Source organism: Brachypodium distachyon, chromosome 3, assembly GCF_000005505.3.
Source record: "Brachypodium distachyon strain Bd21 chromosome 3, Brachypodium_distachyon_v3.0, whole genome shotgun sequence".
NCBI classification, from domain to species: Eukaryota; Viridiplantae; Streptophyta; class Magnoliopsida; order Poales; family Poaceae; genus Brachypodium; species Brachypodium distachyon.
The window spans coordinates 44,419,168-44,445,012 of NC_016133.3; the positions used below are offsets into that span (position 1 = coordinate 44,419,168).

General features: G+C 43.5%; 1 protein-coding gene and 1 long non-coding RNA gene across 17 annotated transcripts; both read left to right on the forward strand.

Annotated features, from left to right (window-relative positions):
- Positions 1 to 4,406: 4,406 nt before the first annotated feature.
- On the forward strand, positions 4,407 to 13,521 carry LOC100841444 (protein MICRORCHIDIA 7). 4 transcript variants are annotated; one of them, XM_010237124.3, is made up of 20 exons: positions 4,407 to 4,840; positions 5,811 to 5,888; positions 6,006 to 6,040; positions 6,123 to 6,201; positions 6,366 to 6,458; positions 6,574 to 6,658; positions 7,414 to 7,489; positions 7,822 to 7,947; positions 8,396 to 8,494; positions 8,574 to 8,678; positions 9,006 to 9,164; positions 9,258 to 9,353; positions 9,653 to 9,704; positions 9,781 to 9,892; positions 9,988 to 10,058; positions 10,326 to 10,747; positions 11,112 to 11,209; positions 12,225 to 12,300; positions 12,787 to 12,909; positions 13,048 to 13,509. In XM_010237124.3, the coding sequence occupies exons 1-20, from the start codon at positions 4,504 to 4,506 to the stop codon at positions 13,123 to 13,125; spliced, it is 2,400 nt and encodes a 799-aa protein (XP_010235426.1). In that variant the 5' UTR covers positions 4,407 to 4,503; the 3' UTR covers positions 13,126 to 13,509. The 4 variants fall into 4 exon arrangements, with proteins under 4 accessions (XP_010235426.1, XP_010235427.1, XP_010235429.1 ...); XM_010237125.3 differs by having other exon boundaries at positions 8,577 to 8,678; positions 13,048 to 13,449; XM_010237127.3 differs by lacking the exon at positions 9,006 to 9,164 and having other exon boundaries at positions 13,048 to 13,521.
- A 3,223-nt stretch (positions 13,522 to 16,744) lies between these two features.
- Positions 16,745 to 23,509, forward strand: LOC100835866. 13 transcript variants are annotated; one of them, XR_731718.3, is made up of 7 exons: positions 16,745 to 19,694; positions 19,822 to 20,994; positions 21,078 to 21,165; positions 22,062 to 22,205; positions 22,292 to 22,425; positions 22,934 to 23,043; positions 23,130 to 23,509. It is a non-coding gene; the product is annotated as a pentatricopeptide repeat-containing protein At1g09900 (long non-coding RNA). The 13 variants fall into 13 exon arrangements; XR_002964756.1 differs by having other exon boundaries at positions 22,964 to 23,043; XR_002964748.1 differs by having other exon boundaries at positions 16,745 to 19,443; positions 19,585 to 19,694; positions 22,292 to 23,043.
- Positions 23,510 to 25,845: the final 2,336 nt, after the last annotated feature.

Below are 25,845 nucleotides of genomic sequence, written 5' to 3' on the forward strand. Positions count from 1 at the left end.
CCAAGATTATACAGAATCCATCTTGGGATCGCCGTATAAATACACATGGGCAATCTTCATTGCTCGTGTAGCCCTTTTCATGTAGAAAATCGCTCAGGCGATTATACCACATTCTACCTGACTGTTTAAGTCCGTACAGTGACTTACTGAGTTGAACATTGTATAGACCTCTGTTTGATCTGTCTTGGTTCGGAACCGGGAGACCATCAGGCATCCTCATATAAATGTCTGAATCCAAGTTACCATACAGGTAAGCAATAACAACATCCATCAATTTCATTTTTAAGTCCATATTAACTGCCATTGAGATCAAATATCTAAAGGTAATTCCATCCATGACCGAGGAGTAGGTTTCCTCATAATCGACCCCAGGTCATTGAGTAAACCCCTGAGCAACTAACCTTGCTTTGTACCGTACTACCTCATTATTTTCATTTCTCTTGCGGACAAATACCCACTTATAACCGACAAGGCGTACGTGGGGAGGGGTTAGACACACAGGTCCAAAAACCTCTCTTTTGTGCAGAGATAATAATTCGGTAGCTATTACCTTCTGCCAATCTTTCCAATCCGACATCTTCTTACAATCAGTGAGCGAGTTAGGCTCGGGGTCAAGATCGATGATTGTGGCAGTTTTCTTAGCAAAGTTTATGTCGACATTAGCAGTCGCTCGGTTTATTGACTCTCCCGTGTTAACATAATCTATGGCCATTTCGTCATGGGGTGCATCATGCGCATCCTCTGTTTCAACAGGATTTCCCATTCCTGGAGCGAGGTCCTTTAGTTTTTCCGCGCCAACGTGTGCGCTCACATCTCTGTTGGGTGCTTCCACTGTTGGAAGATTAAAGTACGGAATTCCTTGCGCTGGAGATTCCGTACTTGTGCCAGGTCTCAATGGGCTCCCCTCACTCTCTCGGGGCTTTTTAGTAACCGAGTGTGATAAATCCCCCTTGTCCTTTCTCATCGGGCGTCCCCGAGTACTTGGGATTTGAGGAACCGGATTTCTCGTCCTTTTAGGCCTTTGGACTCGAGCGGGTAAACCCACAGGATCCTTGGGTATCTCTACCCTTTCCGGTACATTGCGCGCAGGCACATGTGATTTTGTCACACTTCTCAAGTCACTAAAGTGATCAGGCAGTTGATTCGCTAAAGCATGCAAATCTATTATCTTTTGGACTTCTCTATGTGTCTCACTTGTGCGCGGGTCATTTGCGTGGATCCCCGTGGCTTGCCACGTCAATTCTCGACTTTTCTCATCAAGAGTTTGATTTCCTCCCCGTAAAATCGGGAAGAGATCCTCGTCAAAAATGCAGTCAGCAAAGCGGGCCATAAGACAGTCTCCTGTCATGGGGTCCAGATACCTGATTATGGACACAGTCTCATAACCAACGTATATCCCCGACTTATGGAGCGGTCCCAATGCTGATCGCTGAGGGGGTGGAATCGATACATATACCTGGCAACGGAACCTACGAAGGTAGGAAATTTTCAGTGCCGACCCTTGCGCTAGTTGGACAGGTGAATAGATGTTGTAGGCCGTGGGTCTATAGTTGATGAGATTTGCGGCATGCAACACTGCATGCCCCCAACACGTGGTTGGTAAATTACAACCCCGAAGGAGTGGTCTGGCAATGAATTTAATCCTCTTAATCAATGCCTCCGCTAGTCCATTTTGCGTATGGACATGTGGTACAGAGTGCTCAACCTTAATGCCAAGTGCCATACAATAATCATCGAACGCTTTTGAAGAAAATTCTCCAGCATTGTCCATTCGAATAGACTTTATACGATGATCCGGGAAATTATTCCTCATTTGTATGATTTGCGACATCAACTTGGCAAAGGCATGGTTCCGTGTAGACAACAAGTTAACGCAGGACCATTTAGACGAATCATCTATGAGCACCATGAAGTATCGAAACGGCCCCGAAAGGGGCTGAATCGGACCACATATATCCCCTTGGATGCGTTCAAAAAACGCAGGGATTTCATCCCTCACTTTCAATGGTGATGGTCGAATGATTAATTTCCCCGTCGCGCATGCCGAGCACACGAAATCATCATGATTCAGGAAATTTTTAACATTCAACCCATGCCCATTTGAGTTGTTAATTATATTTCTCATCATTCTAATACCCGGGTGGCCTAATCTATCATGCCATAAGCAAAATAGTTCAGAGCTTCTAAATATAGTCTTTAAGGTAGTGTACACGGGCGGCGCTACAATCTTAGTGTAGTAAAGCCCCGTGTCGAATGAAGGGAATTTTTCAACAACATGCTTACCGTGGGCATCGCGCTTTGTGATAAGTAGGAACTCTTTGCCATTATCATCATCGGTCTCCACATGGAGGCCGTTTGCACGGATGTCCTTAAAACTCAAGAGAGTTCGAGTTGACTCTGGGTTGCTTGCTCAATGAGCAAAGTTGTTCTCATGGGGAGTATGATAGTAGCTCGTCCAGAGCCTACTATTTTTGACTCGCCCCCTGCGATAGTCATGATACTCCCCGGAGTCTTTTTAATGGACTCGAAATAACGAGTTTCTCTCAAGATGGTGTTTGTGGTACAACTATCCACAAGGCACGTTTCCTCCATTCGAGCGCCACGTGTTCTAAAATATAGCATCTAATTAATTCATGAAGTGAGGAAGTAGCAACATAATTAAGTAAACGCGACATACATTTCAAAACATAACAAGCCATCCGTATTAAATAAAGGAACTAATGAATGAACCAGATATCATCCAATCACTGTAAAGAATATGGTTTGCTCTCATAGAGCTTACAACCCAATTGTATCAATGAATAAACTAAAACATCAAGGAAACAATAATGACTAGGCCATTTTTGCAATCACTCCATCAGGCTCAGCCTGGACTTGCCCGCTACTCATATGGCGCCATAAAAGGCCCCAAAATGGAAGTTGGCGAGTTGGTCCTCCTCGAACCGCTCCCTCACGGCAGTCCCAAGAGCCATGGCGGTAGTCTCAGCCATATACTCTTCCTCCAGAATGGTGCAGAGATGGCGCCACAAAAACTGCAGCCCTCATCATTTTCCTTAGGCGTGGTGGTAGTGACCTCGTGGGTCGAGTGACCGACCGCCCCTAGGAGTCCCTTTGACTCGAGGAAAAACTCCACATCACAATTCCACTGGAGGTAATTGGCGCCGCTCTCATGAAGCGCGTCAAATTCCCGATGGATTATTCCATCCATCTGCATTTTTGCAAGTAACCATGAGATTACAACAGCAATCCCTTGCACAAATGCGATGGTGATACAATGTATTCACTAAGACAACGTTCCAATATTTAAAACACGCGAGTTCATGTCTTACTTAATCATTAAAAGCAATAAGTCATAATTACAATTAATCAACAACGGTAAAACATGGTAATACAAGCATGTGTATAGAGATGGCAAGGTAAACATTTCCTAAACGTGAAAATTAGCCCCAAAAACACATTCCCGAAGTCATTTTGAGCATAAATGTGCAGTTTCAGCAAAAACTGACACTTCCAGGGACTTATGCGCAAAAACGCAGCACATCAAATATTTGTGCGTAATTACGGTAAAATCCAGGGGCTAAAACACAAAATTCCTGGCCCAAAATGTAATTCGGGTTGCCATCCCATTCCCACCTCTCTTTTTTTCAGCCCAGAAGCCGGCCCACCGGCCCGTCCCTCGCGGCCCAGTTGGGCCTGCCACGCCAGCCCCTAGGGTTTCCCCTCTGGGCGGCGGCTGTTGGCGGCAAGGGGCGGCCGTGCTCGCACGCCCCGCGCAGGAGGCAGCGGCTGGCGCCCGGGGCGGCAGGGGCCTGCGCGCACGCTGCGGCGACCTACCGGACGGCGTCGACGCACGCTCATGCCCGGCGCGGCGGCAGCCTGCGCCCAAGGCGGGGGCGCTCGCTCGTGCCCGGCGGCTCGCGATGGGAAAAATTGGGCGGCACGGCTCGCGGCCATTCATGGCGGCGGGGGCCGGCGGTGCGATGCTCGACGGCGTGGTGCCGTCTCACCCAAAAATTGGTCAACAAGTCCCTCGTACGGCGGGATCGATTGGCAATTGTGCCGGCGACTTGGTCCGCAAGCGACCCGCGAGGAAAATCTAATTTTGAGGTGAAATACAACGAAAAGAAACTAATCGCAAAAACTGAATCGTAATGCAAAGAGGAATCCATTTTTAATAAAATTTCAGATCTAATAACTCCGTGATTTTTGTCGAGAACCTGCTGGGGTAGGCTCGATGAAGGCTCGGGGTAAAAGCTCGTGTTGATAACGTGTTGTGCAACATCTGCCGGCTGGCCGGTCCCGGGGTTGCACACCAAAATCGTAGTTGAAAGAGTCAATCACACACGTGGTCGTGAAGTATAAGAACTAAAACTTAGGTGAGCAGGGGAACGATTCCTTAAGGCCGGAGGGGGGCGCAGCTTCGGTGGCCCTCCCACCCCCAACGATCGGTTCCCCAACAGTCTTTACGCTGCGCTGCTGCCTTTACTCACACTCTGGTTCAGTATGGCCCCTACCACCCCCACCGCCGGCGCCCACCTCTCGGCCAGGCCGATCGCCACAACCGGTGGCGTAGGAGGCAATGGGCCTTCTGAGGAGGCGATCGACGTCAGCAGCAGCAGCAGCACGGAGTCAGACTCCGGGAGCGCCGGGAAGAGGCCTCGGTGCCGGCTGAGGGTCGGCCGGGCGGAGAAGAGGGCTAGGGTGCTAGCCGCCGTGCCGCCTGGATTCCTCGAGCCGCTTCCTCCACCGCCGCGTAAGGCTGTGACGAAGCAGTTCTGGAAGGCCGGGGAGTACGGTGGCAATCGGCAGCTGCTCGGGAGTGACCCTGCGCAGCATTCTGGTACTGTCCGTCATGAAGCTTCTAGCGTTATCTTTCTCCCAGTTGCTTCAGATCGGCAGAAATAGAGGTTCTGCCAGTGGATTCGTATCATCTAACATTGCTCCGTACTCTGCCAGTGCATTGGATTTAACTGTAGAAGCCGGGGACTACAGCTTGCTTCTTTATTGAAGGAAAATAATGTTTTTACCTCGGAAAGAAGGAAAAAACATATTTTCCTGAAGGTTTTTTTTGCGATGAATAACTCTTACTCTCTTAGGGCCTGCTTGGAATAGCTGTACTTTTTGTGCCGGACCGGTATTTAGTTCTGGTAGCTCCCACTAAAAATACACCCAATCCAAGCAGGACTTTAGTCCATGTGTATGTAAAAAAACTTTGAATCCAGTGCAACTAGAAGGATTAATACTTGGGATTGTATAAATTGTTTGAGATTTTGGTAACTCTTACTCTTTTAGTCACCTTTGTAGGCCACTCATACCACTAAAATTTGGAATACTTAATATCAACATTTAATAACACAAACTGTGGTCTAAAAGTTATAGTAGAGTTTTCCTAAAATTCGTATTGCCAAGTCTGCACTTTTTACGCACAGCAGGTAGAGTTAAGGAAAACAAATTTGAGGGGAAAAGTTGACAAAATTTTGGGCAACCGGGAATGAGCAAAACCTTTAATATTTGATACGAGATCTTTGCATGTGCTAGTAGTATGTAAGGGAGACTAGCCGGCTAGAGCACTAGGCAGTACCAAAAATTTGCGTCGATGTAAAAGAGCATCCGGTTTTCTTAGACATTTGCGCATGTGATGACTTGGGTCAAAGAAGTTTTGATTGGATCATTGATGCTCTGTTTCCTGAAAGCCTCTGTTTCTTGTGCACTGCCGCGTGTCTTATCTGAAGTTCTTCTGTGCAGTACGTATTTCAGTTCCTCTGATTCTTGTTACTCCCTGAAGTTCTTCTGCCTATTCCTGCTGCCAGATTCAGGGATGGAACATGTTCGTGTCCATCCTAGATTTCTGCACTCAAATGCGACAAGCCACAAGTGGTCTTTAGGGGGTATGGTCTGCCTTCCCATGTATATATCTTACAATGCATGTCTAAGCACCCAAACAATTCATTTTTCTATCCTTGTTAAATAAGTTGTGCTGATGTATGACCTTATTAACATGTCAGCTTTCGCTGAGCTTCTGGACAACTCTCTTGATGAAGTATGCTTGGCTCAAAGAAAACATTGTTCTAGTTTACCGTTTCAAATCCTCGTGAGCTCACTCAGTGGTGTTTGTCTGCAAGGTTTCAAATGGAGCTACATTTGTGAACATTGACATGTTGGAAAATAAGAAAGATGGATCTCGAATGCTGCTTTTTCAAGGTATGAAACTGTTTTACTCTTCATGGTTACTTAACGAGATCTAACATCGCGTACAATCAGATTCCAATATTGAAATGAATGGCTTTCCATTCTTCTCATCCTGAACATCAGTGAATGTTTATACTCTAGTGGTCTTACCTTATCATATTCAAATTGTTGCACAGATGATGGTGGTGGCATGAGCCCAGAGAAAATACGGCACTGCATGTCCTTGGGTTATTCAGCAAAGAGCAAAGTTAAAAATGCCATTGGACAATGTATGTATGGACGTACAGCTACTCAGCCAATAGTAAATATAAGCTCTGAAACCACAGTTTCTGGTTTTTTCATTGAGATACAAAGATTCGTTTTGCTTCAATCTCTCTTTTTCAGATGGAAATGGTTTCAAGACAAGTACAATGCGACTTGGTGCTGATGTTTTAGTTTTCTCACGTAGTTGTAGTAATGAAGAAAGAAGGTTGTTTTCTATCATCTTGGTTACTGCATACTTTATGAATCATGAATTCTCCATTACCATTTTACACACAAGAGTATTCCCTCCGTTAAACGTATAATGCTTTAGAACACATGCGGTGTTGTGGTGAGAGATTATTAAATTGGACAACCAATTGGATTGCTTGTTTGAAAATCAGTTAAATTTTCATGCACAATACTTTAAGAGTTCTGGGTTGAAAACATATCTGTTCAATATGTCGAGGCTGCTGTTCAAATGGTTTAAGATTTCGGGGTTGAAAAGTGATCTTTTGCTAGAGTTAAGGGTTGAAAAGTGGATCTTTTTCCTCGAAATAATGATACTCCCTCGGTCCAGAAACAACTGACTTGGATTTGTATAGAATCTATACAAATGCGAACCTGAGGTTAGGATAAGAAGGGTGCTATCTGGGCTGTTGAGGTTGATAGTTTTATGCTAAAAATTAAATATATATGTATATATTCCTTAATTCCCTTCGGATGAATTGGGACAGACTGGGGCTAAAGCTCTCCAAGCCCCAGCACCCCTAGGCTTCCCCTAACAGCACATATAACTAGTGTGTTATTCCTGTTTACTACCTGCAATTCTAATAAACTATATTTGGATCAGTTGGTTCTTTCCCATTGTGTGACTACATCACTACATATAATTTTTTTATTGCCTATTTTTCTGTAAGTTATTTCTTATTCTCCATGCACAAGGTTTTAATCTTTTTTTTTGTTCCCTGGGTGGCATAAAAGTCTTACACAGAGCATTGGAATGCTATCTTATACCTTCCTGAAGAGCACTGGTAAAGATGACATTATTGTTCCAATGGTAAGCTCAGTCTTCTCTTGATGATACTGTTACCATTTTACTCAAGTTTAGTACTCCCTCCGACCGGGATTACCTGTCTCAAATTTTCCCAAATACGGATGTATCTATCTGTAAAAAGCGTCTAGATACATGTAATATTTCGACAAGTAATTCCGGCCGGAGGGAGTAATTGGTTTTCCCCAGTAAGGATAGACCACTAGGAAAAATCTAGTGTGTCATTTCTCCTGATCAATTCATTTTTTTTGTTAACTTAGTATCTCTCTTATTTGTGAGAATAGCCAAAGTGGCAAGTTGACCACGAGTTTGGCCTGATCTTTGTATGGAACTTGCAGATTGATTATGAAAAAAGACAAGCTTGGAACAGGAAGGTGCGGACAACATTGGGTGACTGGTATACGAGCTTGCAGACGATAATCCAATGGTCTCCTTATTCTAATGAAGCAGAACTTCTTCAGGAGGTAGTATATGTTACTCCCTCCAATCATAATAAGTGTCGCTAATTTAATACAATTTTAGTACAAAGTTGTACTAAATCAGCGACACTTATTATGGATTGGAGGGAGTATTGTAGACCATTGTTAATGCTGTAGATAGTTGTATTTTTCTGTTGTTTAAGAATCCTTGTTTTCATGAAATCTATTTATGACAGGATGTGGTTTTGCAAATTCAAACCTTCCCTGTGCTCTGCACTAGTCTAGGATCATGCTAGTGCATAGTTGCAATGTTCATTATCTAGGATCATGCTGGTGCACACAGTTGCAATGTTCATGTTCTAGGGTCATGCTGCACATAGAATCTATGTTTAATTGTAGCGTTGAATATCTTTACGCTTCTCTTTCATTGTGTGCATCGTGATCTTTTTTCTAATCATGATCTTAAACGCCTTTTGCCTATATGGTATTGCAGTTTAGCGCAATTAATGAACAAGGAACTAGAATCGTTATATACAATCTGTGGGAGGATGAGCAGGGGCAGTTGGAGCTTGATTTTGATGCTGATGTAAATGTATGTGTCAAATAACAAGATCTTATTGCCATTAATACAAGATATGTCTAACCATGAATTCGGTGACTTTTTGAGATAGCAGGATATTCAAATTAGAGGGGTTAATAGAGATGAGAAAAGCAGCCTGATGGCAAAGCAGTTTCCAAACTCCAAACACTTTTTTACCTATAGACACTCTTTAAGGGTATGTTTCAGTTGTACTTGTATATTTGTGTCAAAGCAACTGTACTATTTCATTAATATAAAGAATAATTATTATTACTATAGCATGATATAATAACGCTATTCCGCATAGGATGATTGGTTATTTGGTCCGTCATGCTACTAATTGCTAGTCCAAAACATGCATAATTATACTGCAGTAAAAAAAATTAGATAAACTTCATATAAGGAACAAAACGCACATGCACTGGAGGGGTTGTTACAGTTGTAGAAACATTACAGTAGTTACATGATATTTCAAGGAAAAAACTTCTCTCACATGCTAGTCTATTTTGCTCCTTTCATGCAGACTTATGCATCGATTTTATATCTCCGAGTCCCATACGACTTCCGGATGATTTTACGGGGAAAAGAGATTGAACACCATAATATTATCAATGATATGATGCTAAAGAACCAGGTTACTTATAAGCCAGTCATGAGTAATGGATATCCGAATGATACAGATGTAAACCTAAGCTTTTGTATACACCATTTCCTGTATAATGATATATCAGCATTGCGATAATAACTTAGTTTTCCCTCATATTTTGAATGCCAGATGGTGGCTAATGTTACAGTTGGTTTTGTTAAAGACGCGAAACATCATGTTCCCATTCAGGGATTTAATGTTTACCACAGGAACCGCCTAATAAAGGTACCCATGAACTTTTTCCCTTTTTATGTTATGAAGATAGTTTCTCTTTTTGCAGAACTTTGCTGTGAAATGTCTAACAAGCCAGAGTCTAACCAAGATAGAGTATCTTTTTTAGTATTTTTGTGGTAGCAAGTGGCACTTTCTCTATTAATACATTGATCTAAATACCTCGTTCAACTGAATACTTCTTGTTTTAAACATGCTAAATATTTGATGGCAACTCTTTTTCTGTCTTATTGGGAATATCTATTATGGAATTTGTTTATTTCTTCTATGACGAAGTCCCATTTTTATTTTAGCCTTTCTGGAGGGTATGGACTCTTCCTGGATCTCAAGGCCGTGGTATTATTGGTAGGTAATCATGTTGCATGTAGGATTTTAAGGGTATATTTTTCATCTTAGAACTGGCGATTGTTTTTCTATGCAGGTGTACTTGAAGTCAATTTCGTAGAGCCAGCTCATGATAAGCAGGACTTCGAACGCACAAACAGTCTCTCAAGACTGGAAGCACGATTAATTTTAATGCAGAAGAAATACTGGTTTGTTTTCATGATATTAGGCAGGACCATTTTGTGGTTGATTTAGATAGCAATTTATTGGAAAAGCAAATTTCTTATCTTAAATTCTTTTTCAGGTCCGAGAATTGCCATCGAATAGGTTACGGTGGTAATCGTGCTAAGAAAAGTTCTGGGACAAGAGATACAGGTATGAAGGGTCTCCATTTGGTTTTTTTTTATAATAAAATTATAGTGCATCTTTTGTATTATTAATACTCAAACCATACGTAAATACATGGCTTCCTAGAGAGTGCAGTCAAACTTTTGTAGCTTTGATTATCAATGTATAAGAAATATTTAATATTTTGGTAAGGTGAAAAATAGTATCATTAGATTTGTCATGAAAAATATTTATAGGAAAGAGAGGAAAAGAAATACTTTTGCTTGACTAAGCATATTTTTTTGTTCGGGATAGGGAGTTCACCTGAAGATACCCCCCACACAGTTCCATCATTGTATCGACCTTCGAAAAGTTGTGAGAAGTCAAATTATTTGCAAATATCCCAAGATGCTGAGATATTACATTCTGGGTCAAATCATAAGATTAGGAAAACTAGAATGTCACCCTTGGATATGAGCACGCAATTCTCTTCAAGACAAATGGCCCAGCAGACAGCTGAGAAGTCCGCAAAGACTGTAAAATCTGCAAGATCAGTACGGCGTAGTCTGTCATATATAAGCGATGATAGTGATACTGAGATTGCTGGCACTGCATCAAGACCAATTTATAATATCATAAATACACCTGAAAGAACATTTAACAATACTAGTTTCCATTTACTTCCATCGAATGGAGTAACACGGACTGAAAGGATGACAACCAGATCCAAGTCAAAGGTAATCATACTTCCCATTTTTTATGATTCTTTTTGCTTCAATCATGTTTGGTTGGGTAGATGTGCCACATTTACAGACAATCATTAAATAAATAATTGACCCACGTAATACATGCAGCAAATCACAAAGCCTGGACTATGTTTGGTAGTTCAGAGACTTCATTCTGTAAAATTGTCTTACTGCCATTTGAAAATAACACTAGTGCCTCTTGAAAAATACACTGGTGCCTCTCTTAATTGCTGTTGAGGCCATGACAGACAGGTGTACATATACTGGTGTGCCCTTTTTGCAGTTTGCAGATTTTTTTGATTTGTTCAATACATATGACTAACCATTGGCCATCCATCCACTGTGTGCTTCCCAGGAAGAAACTGTAAAAAATAATGGAGATGGGGGAACTATTGAGGACCCTGAGACTATTATCAAGCAATTGAAGGATGAAAATTCATCATTAAAGGAACGGTAGATATTACTAGTACTTCATGCACTTCTTTTGTTTACATTTTACAGATAGCTGAATGGCCATTACTAGTCATGATCAATCAAAACATTGTCAAACCTTCACAAACTTTGAGTTAAAAATTTGGGTATTTTATGCCAGGACTTGCCATCTGCCACTTGTTTTTTCTTCTTCTTTTACTACAATTGGTATGTTATTGTTTTTGTATATAATTTGAATTTAGAAGTGGTTTATTCAGTCAAGTGGAGAAATAGAGAAACATGGTTACAGGAAAAGGCTGTTTGCTCCTGAAAACCGGTGAATTGCTCCGATTTTTGGAGCCTTGTGAGTGACCAAATGGTAGTCGTTTAAATCCAAGTTGGCCTAAACTCTTAACCTAATATGAATCAAAATCATAACCTAGATTTCTGTAGTTAATCTTTAATGTAATCAACCATGGTGTCATCGGTAGTTGGGTACCGGGAAGAGTTCATGTGCCAGTGTATGAAGGAGGCATGTCAAGGGCCCTCCCTGTATGGCAGCAACCAACTACTAGGTGCAGCACAAGGAACCGATGGAGTCTGGTGCCAAACCACTAGAGTGGATCACCAGGGAGTTTATGTCACGGTTTGGGTGGCATGGTAGCTCTAGGCTTCTTAGTCCGTAGATCGGTTCTTCGTATGGCCTGTCACACTTGTGGATGTGGTCATGTGTTTTCGGTTGTTCAGAATGAGGTAAGACTTGAGGCTGTATGAGGCCGGGGATAATAAAGCTTCCATTATCCAAAAAAATATCCCAGTATCCCTTCTATGACTGTCATCTCCAGCACCATGGCTTACCAGCGCTCCCCGGAGCCATTCTCCCAACTTTGTTTTGTCCGTCAATCCTAGGACCAGTACCAATTTCAGCTTATATGGTTTGTCGATACGAGGTTTTGGTGCGGGCATAGGCATTGGTTCTCCATGGTTTACATGAAATCAGAATAAGAACGTGCAATATTAATTCTCTTCTTGATTCTTGTTCTTTTTACTGTGATAGTATGTTGAAGATGGAGGAGTCGATATTGAAGGAATTGCAGGCAGAGCAAGAGAAGAACAAGTGTCTGCTTGAGAGAGTAAGCAGTACTAAAATTACCAATTGAGCTCTTGGTGTTGTTTTCCTATCTTATGTTCATTTCCGGTTACCTTGAGTATTACAATAATGTGTCGAGGAGGCGTTTCTTATGTGAATTGGTAGGTGTAATAATTATACAAGTATAAATCTTCTTGGTAGCCGTAAATAGATGGACTGAACAGTGAACAGTGGATGTAATTTAAGCAGCTAGAACTTGAAAAATATACAGATTGGATCACAATAATGTATTTCCAACATGGTTTTTCTTCATTTTGTTTTCTTTTTATGATTTTTAACACAATTGTTGACTTCACCAACTACATATTTTTGTAAGTTGCAGTGCTTATGTTTTGTCTATCCCATCTCTGAACCATGTGTATCTATGGGCACAAAAGGCTACTGTTGAAAAGCCTTGAAGGCCTGAGGGTCAGGTTGCATTCTTTGTGAAGTAACCAAATTAAGTTTATTTCCTGTTTTTGTTTCCCAGGCGGAGAATGCACAGGCGCAGCTTGAAACTGCAAAAAAGGCGCTTGAAGCATTGAAGAATGCCTTTTCGGAAGAAATAAGGCGTCGGGAGCAAGAAGAACAGGATTTGAGAAACAAGCTGAAGGTTAGCTGGAATGCTGGATCTCTGCGGATGCAGCGTCTTCATTAATTTACAAAAATAATATGGAATTCTCTCTAATTAATTTACATGCTTGCTCTTCTCCGTTTGCGTGACCTTGGCTCTCCCCTGCTTGCAACGCAGGAGGCATCTTGTACCATCCAGGACCTGACGGAGCAGCTGAGTGCGGCAGCTAGGAGAAACTGTCGACGGAAGAGTTAAAAAGGAATAGACGTGCGGAATAAATAACCTCGCCGCAGCGGTGTGTCACGACTGTCATCGTCTTCTCGTCCTAAATCAATAATCGACGCTCTGGTGCGTCTATGTCCAGGACTCCTCCAGGCTCCAGGTAGTTAAAAGCTACTATACAACGGAACTGTGTCTCAGTCCTGTTGTATGCTGTGCATATGCATGTATCAATTATTCAGGCGTGGAGGACGTATACACCTGTACCGAATAGTTTATAGAATCTAAATCGAAGGAAAACTGAATACCAGAGGCAGAGAAAAAAATAAAATAATAAATAATATTAAATAGTACGAATAATAAGATCCATCATCAGCATGCATGTAAGATCACAATTCACAAATGCATCGAATTCTATGATTTGTGCAGACATGTTACTGTTACAAAGTGTCGTACTCTCTCTGTCAATGTGCAGACATGCACAGCCTTATAAATTCCTTTTCTACCCCTGGCTGCACACCCAATCACCTTGCAGATAGCCCTCCATGACCCTTGGGCCAACCACAGGTGCTGCCGGAGCATGACAAAAGATGCAGGCAGCAGGTTTTAAATAGTACGTTCCAAAAACTAGACGGAGGGAATAGATATCATCATTAAAGCATAAGAACGCTTCCAATACGAAGGATGCCACAATGCAACCAAGATGGCAGTATTTCTTCATGGAACCTATAAATAGGTAGATAAATAATTAACGGGAGCACTATTGAAGCCAGCTCTCCTGCATACATAAGGAGTCTCTCGCAACGATGGAGGACACATAACATTTCAGAGCAACACAATTAGAGCAAACTACCTACTCTCTGTAATAAAGCAGCAGCGGCAGTGCCTCCTCTTACTTAATAAAGCCAATATCAAGGCAGCCTAACATAAGGTCAGGAATGTAGTAAGGAAATTACTTTATCTTTGTGTAAACCCTTCGGAGTTTCCAAAAAGAAAAATTGTATGTAAGCTATATTGTGAAATGAACTAGACTAGTATTTCTCTCGGTCTTGTTAGCATGTTTATACAGGATGAGTGCTTATGCTAATAAGACTGAGGGAAATACTAAACTACTTTGTTCCACAATTTGGCTTATATACAGTTTTCCCTATCGGGAACCCTCGAAGGATCTACACAAAGACAAAGTATATACCTTACTACCTTCCCGACCTTATGTTACAATGCCTTCATTATATTGGCTTTATTACCGTGGGAGGAGCTAGTGCTGCTACTACTATCACTACTTCTACCACTACTGCTTCGACCAAGTAAATTGTTGGCTAACTGTCCTAACTCTTTTGCCGTTGATGGCTTGTGTTGTTCTGAAGTGTTGCGTGTATTTCATCTCTGCGAGAATCTCCTTATATAGGCAGGAAAGCTAGCTCCATAGTGTTCTCGTGAATTATTTATCTCTTCTTTCTTCTTGATCATGATACACCTTTTTATAGGTCCCTTAGCCTTTGTAGATTTTCTTTATAGGCTCATGAGTGCATGCATGAAGAAGATACAGATTTTGGGCTCCCATCTTGGTTGCATTGGAACGTGGCATCTTTCATATCGGGATTGTTCTTGTGCTTCAATGATGGTATCTACGACATTTTGTAGTAGTAACATTGCGGCCTTCTTTTCTGTTTCCTTAGCAATTTTTCGTCGGCGTACCACAAATCATAGGACCTGATCGCATGCGATCTTACATGCATGCTGATATTGGTCTTATTATTATTACTATTTAATATTATTCATTTTATTTTATTTATTATTACTATTATGTTTTTTATTTGTTTCACCACAAGCCTTGGTGATGGTTGGTCCGCCCCATGGGGTTCATGTTCGCCGCAAGCCTTGCTCTTCGCTCCTTTGAAGCTCGCCATCAAAATCGACAACACTGGTCGGTGATAGGGGTGCTGGATTGTTTGGCATGCGCCTGCGGAGGCATAGGCCCCGCTCTTGGTCGGTTGTGGGGGACAGTCGGAGTCGCAGTTCGGGAGGTGTGTTGTGTGATGGCGATGACTTCTGTGTGCAACCTCGGCACCAATCTTCTTTCATCAAAGTGTGTCAAGTGCGTACGGGTGGCCAGATCGGTCAGTGTGGTCCCCTTATGTTGTCAATTTTGTATGGCATTGAGAGGTTTGTTACGGGATTTTTTTTTCCTAATTAACTAGGAAACTCTCGTTTTCTATATTAATGGATTGAGTTTTTCAGACTACAGTTCAAAAATAAAATAAAATAACTATCCTAGTAATGATATATATTGTTTGTATGGATTTTAACAAACAAATATAGAGTTATAGATGTTGGTAGATTTTTCCATAAACTTAATCGTTTAAAGTTTTAACTTACAACAAAACAAGAACATCCTATAATTTAAAACAACCTAAAGGCTATCTAGTACATTGCACTTTCCATATCCGTCATTGCCTGGCTAAGATTAACCAGCTAATGACCAACCCCTACCATTATCCTTAAAACAAAGGTATCATGTAGAAACAAACATCTTCTAAATTTTATTTCAACGTTACATATGAATGGCACGTGATGAATACGCAATAAAAAATGTTTGAATCCGGAGAAATCTAAATTTCTGAAAAGCAAATACACTGACGGTGCAACAACTTGTAAATCAGGTTCACTTTGGTTCATCAACTCGGAAATATAAACTTGTCCATTTTGTATTTGTTTAGTCCAAACAAATCGCTCTTTTAAGTCACCATGCATGTGTGTCTTGATGTGACACCGGAGGGGCTCGGGTTGGGCGGGATGGTAGTTTTGAAAAAAAAAACCATTTAGCACACATGAGGAAGGTAGGGAGTCACCAAGGACACCCCCCCCCACCCACCCACCATTTTTTTTTGCAAACCCACTTCTTCCACCTCATACATCCTCATAACCTGCACCTCTTCTATCCTCTATCTCTTCGTCCGAGTGAGGGAGACGAACTCAAAGGCGATTGTGCGTGATGACGGTGACATTGGGCTTGCGAGATTGATGGGGCGCAAACTCCCTTCTGTGCAGAGTATTGCACTATAGGGTCAATGCCAATTGGCATAAAAAATATCCTTGTACTCGTGATCCCACTTCCAAAAGTCACAACCATGGCCATGATTCTACCAACATGAACAAAAACCAAAGGGTGAGCAGCAAGAGGAAAAAAGGCAAAACCAAATAGATTTAGGTGTACATACCACACATTTGTAGAAATCTTTGAGACAATGCTCTTGTGTCCGAGAGGTGTATATTCTAACCCTCCTGTAGTTGTACTACGTGCACATCACGAGCGGAATGCGAGGCCGCACGCTCTTGCACCAAGCTCAGTCTTGCCTTCCGGCTATATGACGTCAACATGAATACACAGAAAAAAAAAGACAAAGAGTAGACGAAGGGGTCCGACAAGAATCGGGGGCAGGGGCTTAAAAAGAGTAGTTTGGACTAAACAAATACAAAATGAAAAGGTTTTGGCTACGGATTTAAGGATTTCTATGTTGTTGGACCAAAGTGAGCGAGATTTATAAGTTGTTGTACCATGGGTGCAATTTAATCAAATTTGATTTTCGAGATCTAAAAGAGGTGCTACAGTATATTATTTGAAAACAGAGACCACAAAAGAGAGAGGAGATTTCCAGTGGTCTGAAACTCCAAACGCCATCCACTCTGACTCCATCGTCACTGCGCACCACTAAGCCGAGCGCGCGCAATGCAACCCCCAACCACTGCCACCGTCTTCTCCAAGCCTCTAGTTCCTGCCGCTGCCGCCTCCGCCCATGCCTTTCCGGCTCGGACCAACCCTAAACCCTGCAGGATCCATCTCCGTCTCCGCCTCCGCCTTTCCACCGCGGCCACCTCCAGATGGGTCAACCCGCGGGTCCCGCCCCGCCGCGGCGCGGCCAACGACCGGCTCCACCACTTCATCCGCCTCGGCGACCTCGACGCTGCGCTCCAGCTGGTAGGATCCATGTCCGAGCCCCCGGCCGTCGTCCCCTGCACGCTACTCATCAAGAAGCTCTGCGCCGCGGGTCGCCTCGCCGACGCGGAGGGCGTGCTCCGGGCTTCGGAGGCCGCCGACGCCGTCGACCACAACACCCTCGTCGCCGGGTATTGCCGCGCGGGTCGTCTCGCCGACGCCGAGCGCATGCTCCGGTCCCTGGCTGCCTCCGGCGCAGCCGACGTCGTCACGTACAACACCCTCATCGCCGGGTACTGCCGCGGCGGCCGGCTCGAGGACGCCCGCCTCCTCGTCGCCTCCATGCCCCCCGCGCCCAACTCCTATGCCTACAACACCCTGCTCAAGGGCTTGTGCAGTGCCAAGCAGTGGGGCGACGCCGAGGAGCTCGTCGAGGAGATGACCCGGAATGATTCACCTCCAGATGATCTCACATTCGGTATGTTGATCCATTCCTTCTGCCAAAGTGGGTTGGTTGACCGTGCAATGGGAATTCTGGATCGAATGTCAAAGTGCGGGTGCACTCCGGGTGCCATCGTATACAATGAAATTATCAGTTGCTTTGCAGAGCTAGGGCGTGTGAAGGAGGCCCTTCACTTGTTTAGCTGTATGCCGTGCAAGCCTGATATCTTTAGTTACAATGCTGTTTTGAAAGGACTGTGTCGAGCTGAGCGCTGGGAGGACGCAGGGGAGCTTATCACTGAGATGGTTAGAAAGGATTGCTCTCCAGATGAAGTCACATTCAACACAGTAATCAGTTTCTTGTGCCACAAGGGGTTGGTTGATTGTGCACTAGAAGTTGTCGACCAAATGCCAAAGTACGGACGTAAGCCTGATAATTTCACTTACAGTGCTCTTATCAATGCCTTCTCTGAACAAGGGTGTGTGGAAGATGCTCTTGAGTTACTAAGAAGCATGCCCTGCAGTCCTAACACTGTTTGCTACAAATCTGTATTGAAGGGTCTGTGCAGAGATGGTCAGTGGGAGGATGTTGGCCAGCTTATAGGTGAGATGGTTAGAAACGACTGCGCCCCTGATGAAATGGTATTTGGGTTAATCATTGACTGTTTGTGCCAAAGAGGGCTGGTTGACTGTGGACTTGAAGTTCTTCAAGAAGTTCCAAATTATGGATGCTCCCCTGATGTTGTCATGTACACTTCTCTTCTTAATGGGTTTGCTGAATATGGGCGTGTGGATGATTCCCTCAAGTTATTTAAAAGCATGACGTGCAAACCTAATACAGTTACCTATAACTATGTGTTGATGGGTTTATGTAAAGTTGAGCTATGGGAGGATGCTGGGAAGCTTATTGACGAGATGGTTGGGCAGGAGTGTCCTCCAAATGAAATGACATTTAGTATCCTTATCAGCTCCTTGTGCCAAAAAGGATTGGTTGAGTGTGCAATTGATGTTTTTGAGAAAATGCAAATGTACGGATGCACACCTAATGTCATCATTTATAGCACACTTAACAATGGTCTTTCTGAAAAGGGATGTGTTGACAACGCCCTCAAGTTACTAAACAACATGTCGTGCAAGGCTGACACCATTTGTTATAGCTCTGCGTTGAAGGGCTTGTGTAGGGCTGAGCTGTGGGAGGATGCTGGGGAGCTTATAGTCGAAATGTTTCGAAAAGATTGCCCCCCAGATGAGGTCACATTTAGTATAATAATAACTAATTTGTGCCAACAAGGGTTTGTCGAGTATGCAACTGAAGTCTCAGATCTAATGCTAAAGTATGAATGCACGCCTAATATTGTAATTTACAGTTCTCTCATAAATGGTTTCTCAGAACATGGCCATCTGGAAGATGCTCTCAAGTTACTTAGAAGCATGCCATGTGAGCCTGACACATCTGTTACAGCGCTGCCCTGAAAGGTTTGTGTAGATCAAAGCGATGGGAGGATGCCCGGGAGCTTATAGCTGAAATGTTTAGAGAGGAGTGCCCAGTAGATGAAGCAGTATTCAGCATACTCATTGATTCGTTATGCCGGAATGGATTGCTTGACTTGGCGACTGAAGTTTTTGAGCAAATGCCAAAGTACAGATGTACTCCTAATATGGTGATATACAACTCCGTTGTTAATGGCTTTTCTGAGCAAGGACGTGTCGATGAAGCCTCAAGTTATTAAACAACATGTCATGAAAGTTTAGAACCATTTTCGGTCAGAAAGCATTGAAGAGCTTAGAGTTGAGAGAATGCTAATGGCCTAAGGTATTATTCAGGGAGGTATGCATCCCTGATGAGATGAAGTGGCATATATCATAGTCACTAACTGCTTGTGACAGAAAACTTTGGGCCAGGAGTGCAACTGCAGTTCATGAGCATGGATAGAATCTTCACGGTGTGGTTCTCATTGGCTTTCTAGCTTATATGGGTGAGTGATACGGATACCCCCTCCTCAATTTACTGCCCTGGAAACTGGGTGCTTGTCAATGGAATTTCTCATTAGACTTAGACATCAATATTTCTACCATGAGAGCTGATCAATATATTAAATTCGAGTGAAAGAAAACAGATCGGTGAAGGACTACATCCAATTGAAATGAAGGCCATGCTAATTCTAAGCGTAAGATATTTGTTGTGTTTACAAGTCAATGGTCTTGCTTGGTCAGAAATATTGTTAAGGTAACGACAAATATCTCACCATGTTTTGATTGTTCCTGGTGTTCCTGTTCTTGCGGTTCATTGTTGAATTATCATTGAGCTATTCGGTTGTGCATCTGCTGAGTGCTACTGCTTGACTGTTTTGCAGGAACGAAATATAGTGATCAGTAATGGAGATTGCTGAAATATCGATTAATTGCAGCCTCTTGCCAGAGAACCAATTGGATGAACATTCAATCAAATATAATCAGGGGTCAGTTGCAACTTACAAGGGGCCTAGCAGTTTAAGAACAGTGCCTCTGAGAATCACTAAAAAATAGGCCAGACCTTCACTTAACAATTGGGTGGCCAATACAGATTGAATTTTTCAAATAGGTGGGAAGGGTGACTTATGCCAAGAGCTAATTCTGTATAAGTTTACTGGAATTTGTGTGAGATATGTGCATGTGGAAGATGCAGATTACGTCTTTGATGAACAGAATATAAAGCAGTTAGTTTCAACTTCCAGTTAGTGGAGACTGATTGCGCCCAACTTATTGTTCACGGGCGAAGGGGGAGCTGGGATGATCCTAAAAGACAGCACTGGAGCAACGTTTAGTGCTGTCCGTTATTTGCCGTCCTGCGGAGATGCTTTTGAGGCCGAATTGGCTGCATGCACGGAGGGCTTGCCCATAGCCGTCCAAGCTCCAAAGGACTGAGCTGCAGTTCACGCCGAATTGGCTGCATGCACGGAGGGCTTGCCCATAGCCGTCCAAACTCCAAAGGACTGAGCTGCGCCAAAGTTCACGGTGACTCCACCGCTATCTTGCCTCCCATGGATACCGATGGATCTGCATCGTGTATTGATCAGACGGTCCGGGAAAATCGTGGGTTCTGAAGCCTATTTGACTAATTTTCTAGGCCTGCACAGAGTCTTGTCATGTCGGGCTTGTCAGATGGCCCACCTTTTTGCCAGGCCCGGCTCAACGAGTCTCTCCTCTCGTTCTTTTCTCTTCCTCCCCACCGAAGCCCTCCTCTCCTGTACCTGCCGCTACCGAGCCGCCGTTACTCCTCCGGCACTGAGGGCGGCCGCCGGCCGGTCGCCTCTCCCGTCCCCTTCCCTGCTCCCGACGCTTCCCCTCTCCTGCGCCCTGGACCTGAGGCCGTCGGTACTCCTCCGCCACAGAGGGCGGCTGCTGGCCGGTCGCCTCTCCCGTCCCCTTCCCTGCTCCCGAGGCTTCCCCTCCTCTTGCGCCATGGCCGGACGGGGCCAGATCCAGCCGCCCTCGGCCCTGCCAACGCCGGATCCAGCCTTCCTTGGTCCTGCCGACGCCGGATCCGGGTGAGTTCTCTCTCCCCTTCTCCCTCTCTCTCCCTCTCAGACTCTCTCCATCACACTCTGTCCCTCTCTTAACTCTGCTGCAGACGAGCGAGGAGATACGAAGTAGGGCGCAGCCGCCGCCGGCCTCCGCCATCGCCGCCGGTCCCTAGATGTTCTTGACTTCTTGTACGTGTATGTACTTTGTTCCCAAAAATCTTGTATTTTTCGTCATGTACTTTGTTCCCAACCATCTTGCATATCATGTACTTCCTTCCCAACATGCTTATATATATATCATGTGCTTTGTTCCAATCATGTACTTTGTTTTTGTTCTTTGTCCTACTCTTTCGCAAGTATTTTCATAGCCACATTTACTTCATTTTTGTACTTCTGGTTTAGCATATAATTAGAGCTCAATACGAGTACTGCTACTTGTATTAGTGCAAGTTTTGTTTTTCAAATGTATGTGCTATTTACCAGATTGGACGATATGTACCTTAGGGCTTCATTTGCCACATCATGTACTTCGGATGTACTTTAGGTTTATCATATAATCAGTGATTTGAGTACGGGTACTTGTGTTAGTGCGAGTTTTTCAATATATGTACTTCAGATTGTGGAAGTAGTTTCCAATTTGTACTTGATATATTCCATGAAGTAATTAATTACCTTCATGTACTTGGTGTACCTGGATTAACCCATGAAGTAATTAATTACTTGTACTTCATATTGTACTTAGCTTCTGTTTAACCGTCTCAGTTTTTCAATAAATCTACTTCAGATTGTGAAACCATCATGTACTTGTACTTAGCTTCTGTTTAACCCATGAAGTAATTAATTACCTTCTTGCATCAATTAAGATTCAAATTGTACCTGGATTCTATTCGTCCAAACCATCATGTACTTCATGTACTCTACTTCATAGTTGTTGTCCTCTGCCTTTTATCAAATGACATACCAATTACTTGGTGTACTTCTGATATCCGCTACTTTTTCTGCAATCCAGTAGCAATGGTCAGTTCTAGGTCACACATATAGTTACTTTTCAACTTCATTGCTTTAGTCCATGAGTACTGATGCTCTTATAGTTTTCATATGTAATGATGATCATCTAGAAGTTTACACACTTGACGAAATGTGCATATTGTGCTGACAATTAAGTACCAACGAGGTTCATGAAGTGAGTGTGGAGGCTGAACCAGAACGTGCCATGGTAGAGAAAGATGCATCAGGTTGGAACACATAATATTGGTTGAAGTACTGATTTGGTTGTATTGTGGAGATTGGTAATTAGCTTGGTTCATCGTTATGTTTGCAGATTCTTCGGTTCAACTTCAAGATGTGAAGGTGTACCAAAGGCCTAATATCTCGACTAAGATGTACAACAGGATTGCAAAGAAGCTTCGGTTCAACTTCAAGATGGAGTCCCATCTTGATGTACCACAGATAGAGGTGGAGTCACCATGAACTTTCTGAGTCTTATAGTTTTATACGTACCGTCTCAATCTCGAAAGAATGTATGTACCGTCTCTTCTTGGTGTTGCCTTTTCATTCCATCAAGTCTTCTGTCAAAGTACTTCATCAAGGGGAGTACTTTCTGAGTCCATTCACACATTAACTAATAACATTATATATTATATGGGCTTCATGAATTTGAAACCATCATGTACTTGTACTTAGCTTCTGTTTAACCCATGAAGTAATTAATTACCCTGTAATTGCATCAATTAAGATTCAAATTGTACCTGGATTGTATATGTCCAAACCATCATGTACTTCATGTATTCTACTTCATAGTTGTTGTCCTCTGTCTTTTATCAAATGACATACCAATTACTTGGTGTACTTCTGATATCTGCTACTTTTCTGCAATCCAGTACCAATGATCATGTTTTGGGTCACACATATAGTTACTTTTCAACTTCATTGCTTTAGTCCATGAGTGCTGATGCTCTTATAGTTTTCATATGTACTGATGATGATTTCGAAGTTTACACACTTGACGAAATGTACATATGCTGCTGACAATTAAGTACCAACGCGGTTCCATGGCAGAGAAAGATGCATCAGGTTGGGACACATAATATTGGTTGAAGTACTGATTTAGTTGTATTCTGGAGATTGGTAATTAGCTTGGTTCATCGTTATGCATGCAGATTCTTCCGTTCAACTTCAAGATGTGAAGGTGTACCAAAGGCGTAATATCTTGACTAAGATGTACACCAGGGTTGCAAAGAAGCTTCGTGGCGGACGGAGATGCAACGACTACGGTTATCAGTGAAGGCGCTAGTACTATTTAGTTGTTTCAGAATGGAAGAATGTATGAAAATGAAATGGTACTTGTTATGTTTGTGATATTTTGAAGGTACCTGTAGGAAATGGTAGTCGGTGACAGGTTGTGTTTCTTAGTACTTGGTGAATTCTGGAAGGATTTGATGGCAGTACTAGATTGTCATGTGGACCATAATTATTCGTATGTTATCCGTAATATTTGTTACGGACTATTTGTTTTCTCAATTGAGGCATGTGCTTGGCATTTTGCGATTGTTGAAAATATGACGGATATGTTGTGGTACAAATAATCGTTGTGGTATTTTGACTCAAGTACTTGTGGTACTTGTGGAACAGAAGTACTTGTGGGACTCAAGTACCTGTGGTACTTTAGGTACGGTTGCTAGTGGAGGAGATGAAGAAATTTCTTAGTTGAGCGGTGGGATGAAATGAGCACAGTGACCAGATATTTTTCTTTCTCTCTCCCCACTAATTTCTCCAACCCCGGCCCCACTTTGTCCTGACTTTCTCGCTTTTGTGTCAGAATAACCCCACCACCCTGCCTACTCTGCCTCCCTATGACCTGACACATTAATTCTGTGGAGGGTCTCGTAAATCATTTAGGCAGCTCCTAGCGCACATCCCCATACAGGATCGAGTGGTTCACACGGTGGGGCTATATTGCTCCGGTGCTACAGCCTCGGCGTTAACTGAGCTGCCGATTCAAGTGGAGACTGATTGCGTCCAACTTATTGTTCAGGTCAAGCTCACGAACAGAACAGGTCTCGGTACTGTAGGCTTGTTAAGGAGGTGCAGCGCTTGTTAGTTTTACAAAGAGAGATTAAGTTGTTTAAAATTCAAAGGTCACAGAATAGTGTTAGCCATGACTGAGCATCACCAATGCCATCCCCCAAAGCTATCCCAAATGTTCTATTTGGGGATATGAATATTTTGCTATGAAAATCATCTCTCAATGGCATCCTTAAACGGACAAAATGTCATATTTGTCCGGAAACATCCCCCAAACTTGCCCCAAATTTGGGAAAGGTTTGGGGTGTCCGGACATTGTTTGGTGCTCTCTTTTGTTCGCCCCAGTCTCACAACAAGAGATGGGAAAAGGAGAATAAAAAGTAAAAAGGAGAAGAGAAAAGATAAAGAGAAGGAAAAACTAATTTGAGATAGGAATTTGCGAGTGTGGTTGGGTGATGAGGGCGGACATATGTTCACTTGCTCTTAGAGCAAAATTTAGGGGATACCATTGGAGTTAGAGCAACTCCACTTGGCCCCCCATTTCGCGTCCGGCGCTAGGCCATTTGGGAGGGCGCCGGCGCACCCTCTTCGTTTGAGGCCCAGCCGCGACCCAGCCGCACCCCCTAAACGTCACCCCCCAAAAAAATATAATTTGTCGTGGTGGTGTCACGGCAGATGTCATGTGATGGCTTGAGTTGGGGTCGATGGACGATGGATGATCCGGAGGAGGGATGGTGTAGCGAAACTACACACAACGTAAGAACACACAATGTTTACCCAGGTTCGGAGCCCTCTTGCAGAGGTAAAGCTCCTACTCCTGCCTCAATTTGTATTACCCGAGATATACGAGAATTACAATGGTGCTCCTTGAGTTGTGTTAAGAAGAAGAAGAAGAAGAAGAAGAAGAAGAAGAAGAAGAAGAAGAAGAAGAAGAAGAAGAAGAAACAAGTGTTGAATGGGGAACCCCTCTGACAGGAGGGCTGATGTCTCTATTTACAGACTAAGAATGTTCCCCTGCCAGGTGGGGCAACGGGCCACCCTGGCCATACTCCCGAGCCCGCTGGGTACTGCCCGTGGTCCCTTCCGGATTGTCCGGGAGGGGACAATGCAGCCTTGTGCTTTTCGTACTGTGAGACGGCACGCACTGTAGCCATGCCCCGGCTATCGTCACTGTCCTTCTGCGGCGCGTCACTGTGCAGTCGTCCGACACGGCGACGTGACCCACGACTGCTTTTCCGTCATCAAAAGAGCGTAACTTTACTTTAGACTGGAAGACCAGGATAAGACCGTTGCCATATCCCGGCTCGGGCCGAGATAAGATAGCTTTAATCTGTCCTGTAGACATATGAGACAAAATAGTGATGTCGGCATACTTTTGGTATGCTGGCCTGTTAGAAGGTCGGCTTATGAGTGTCGGTTTACTTACGTATGCCGGCCCTGCTTTCGCTAAACCAGCCATTATGTGTCGTCATGACCCTATCTGGGGTCATTCCCCCAACACAATTCAAACAAAGTTTTGTCGCCATTTCACAGGCCGGCCAAATCACAAAATCGCCCAAGTTCATCACAAGTTTCAGCGATCAAAATAACATCAAACTCAAATAAAAGTGAAATCACTCGGCCCATTCGTCTTCCACCAGCACTGATGGCTCTTCCGAGCTCGCTAGTGGTGTAGAAGTGGCCGGAGTTGCTGTTTCGGGCGGGGAGGGCGCCGATGGAGTAGAGGTGGTCGTTTCTGCTGTGGCGGGCACCGACGCCGGCGCTCTCGCTTCGGCCAAAATGAGCCTGCGCTGGCCATCATACCACGCCTTCACCTTGGCATCCATGCCGGTGGTGTCGCATATCAAGATC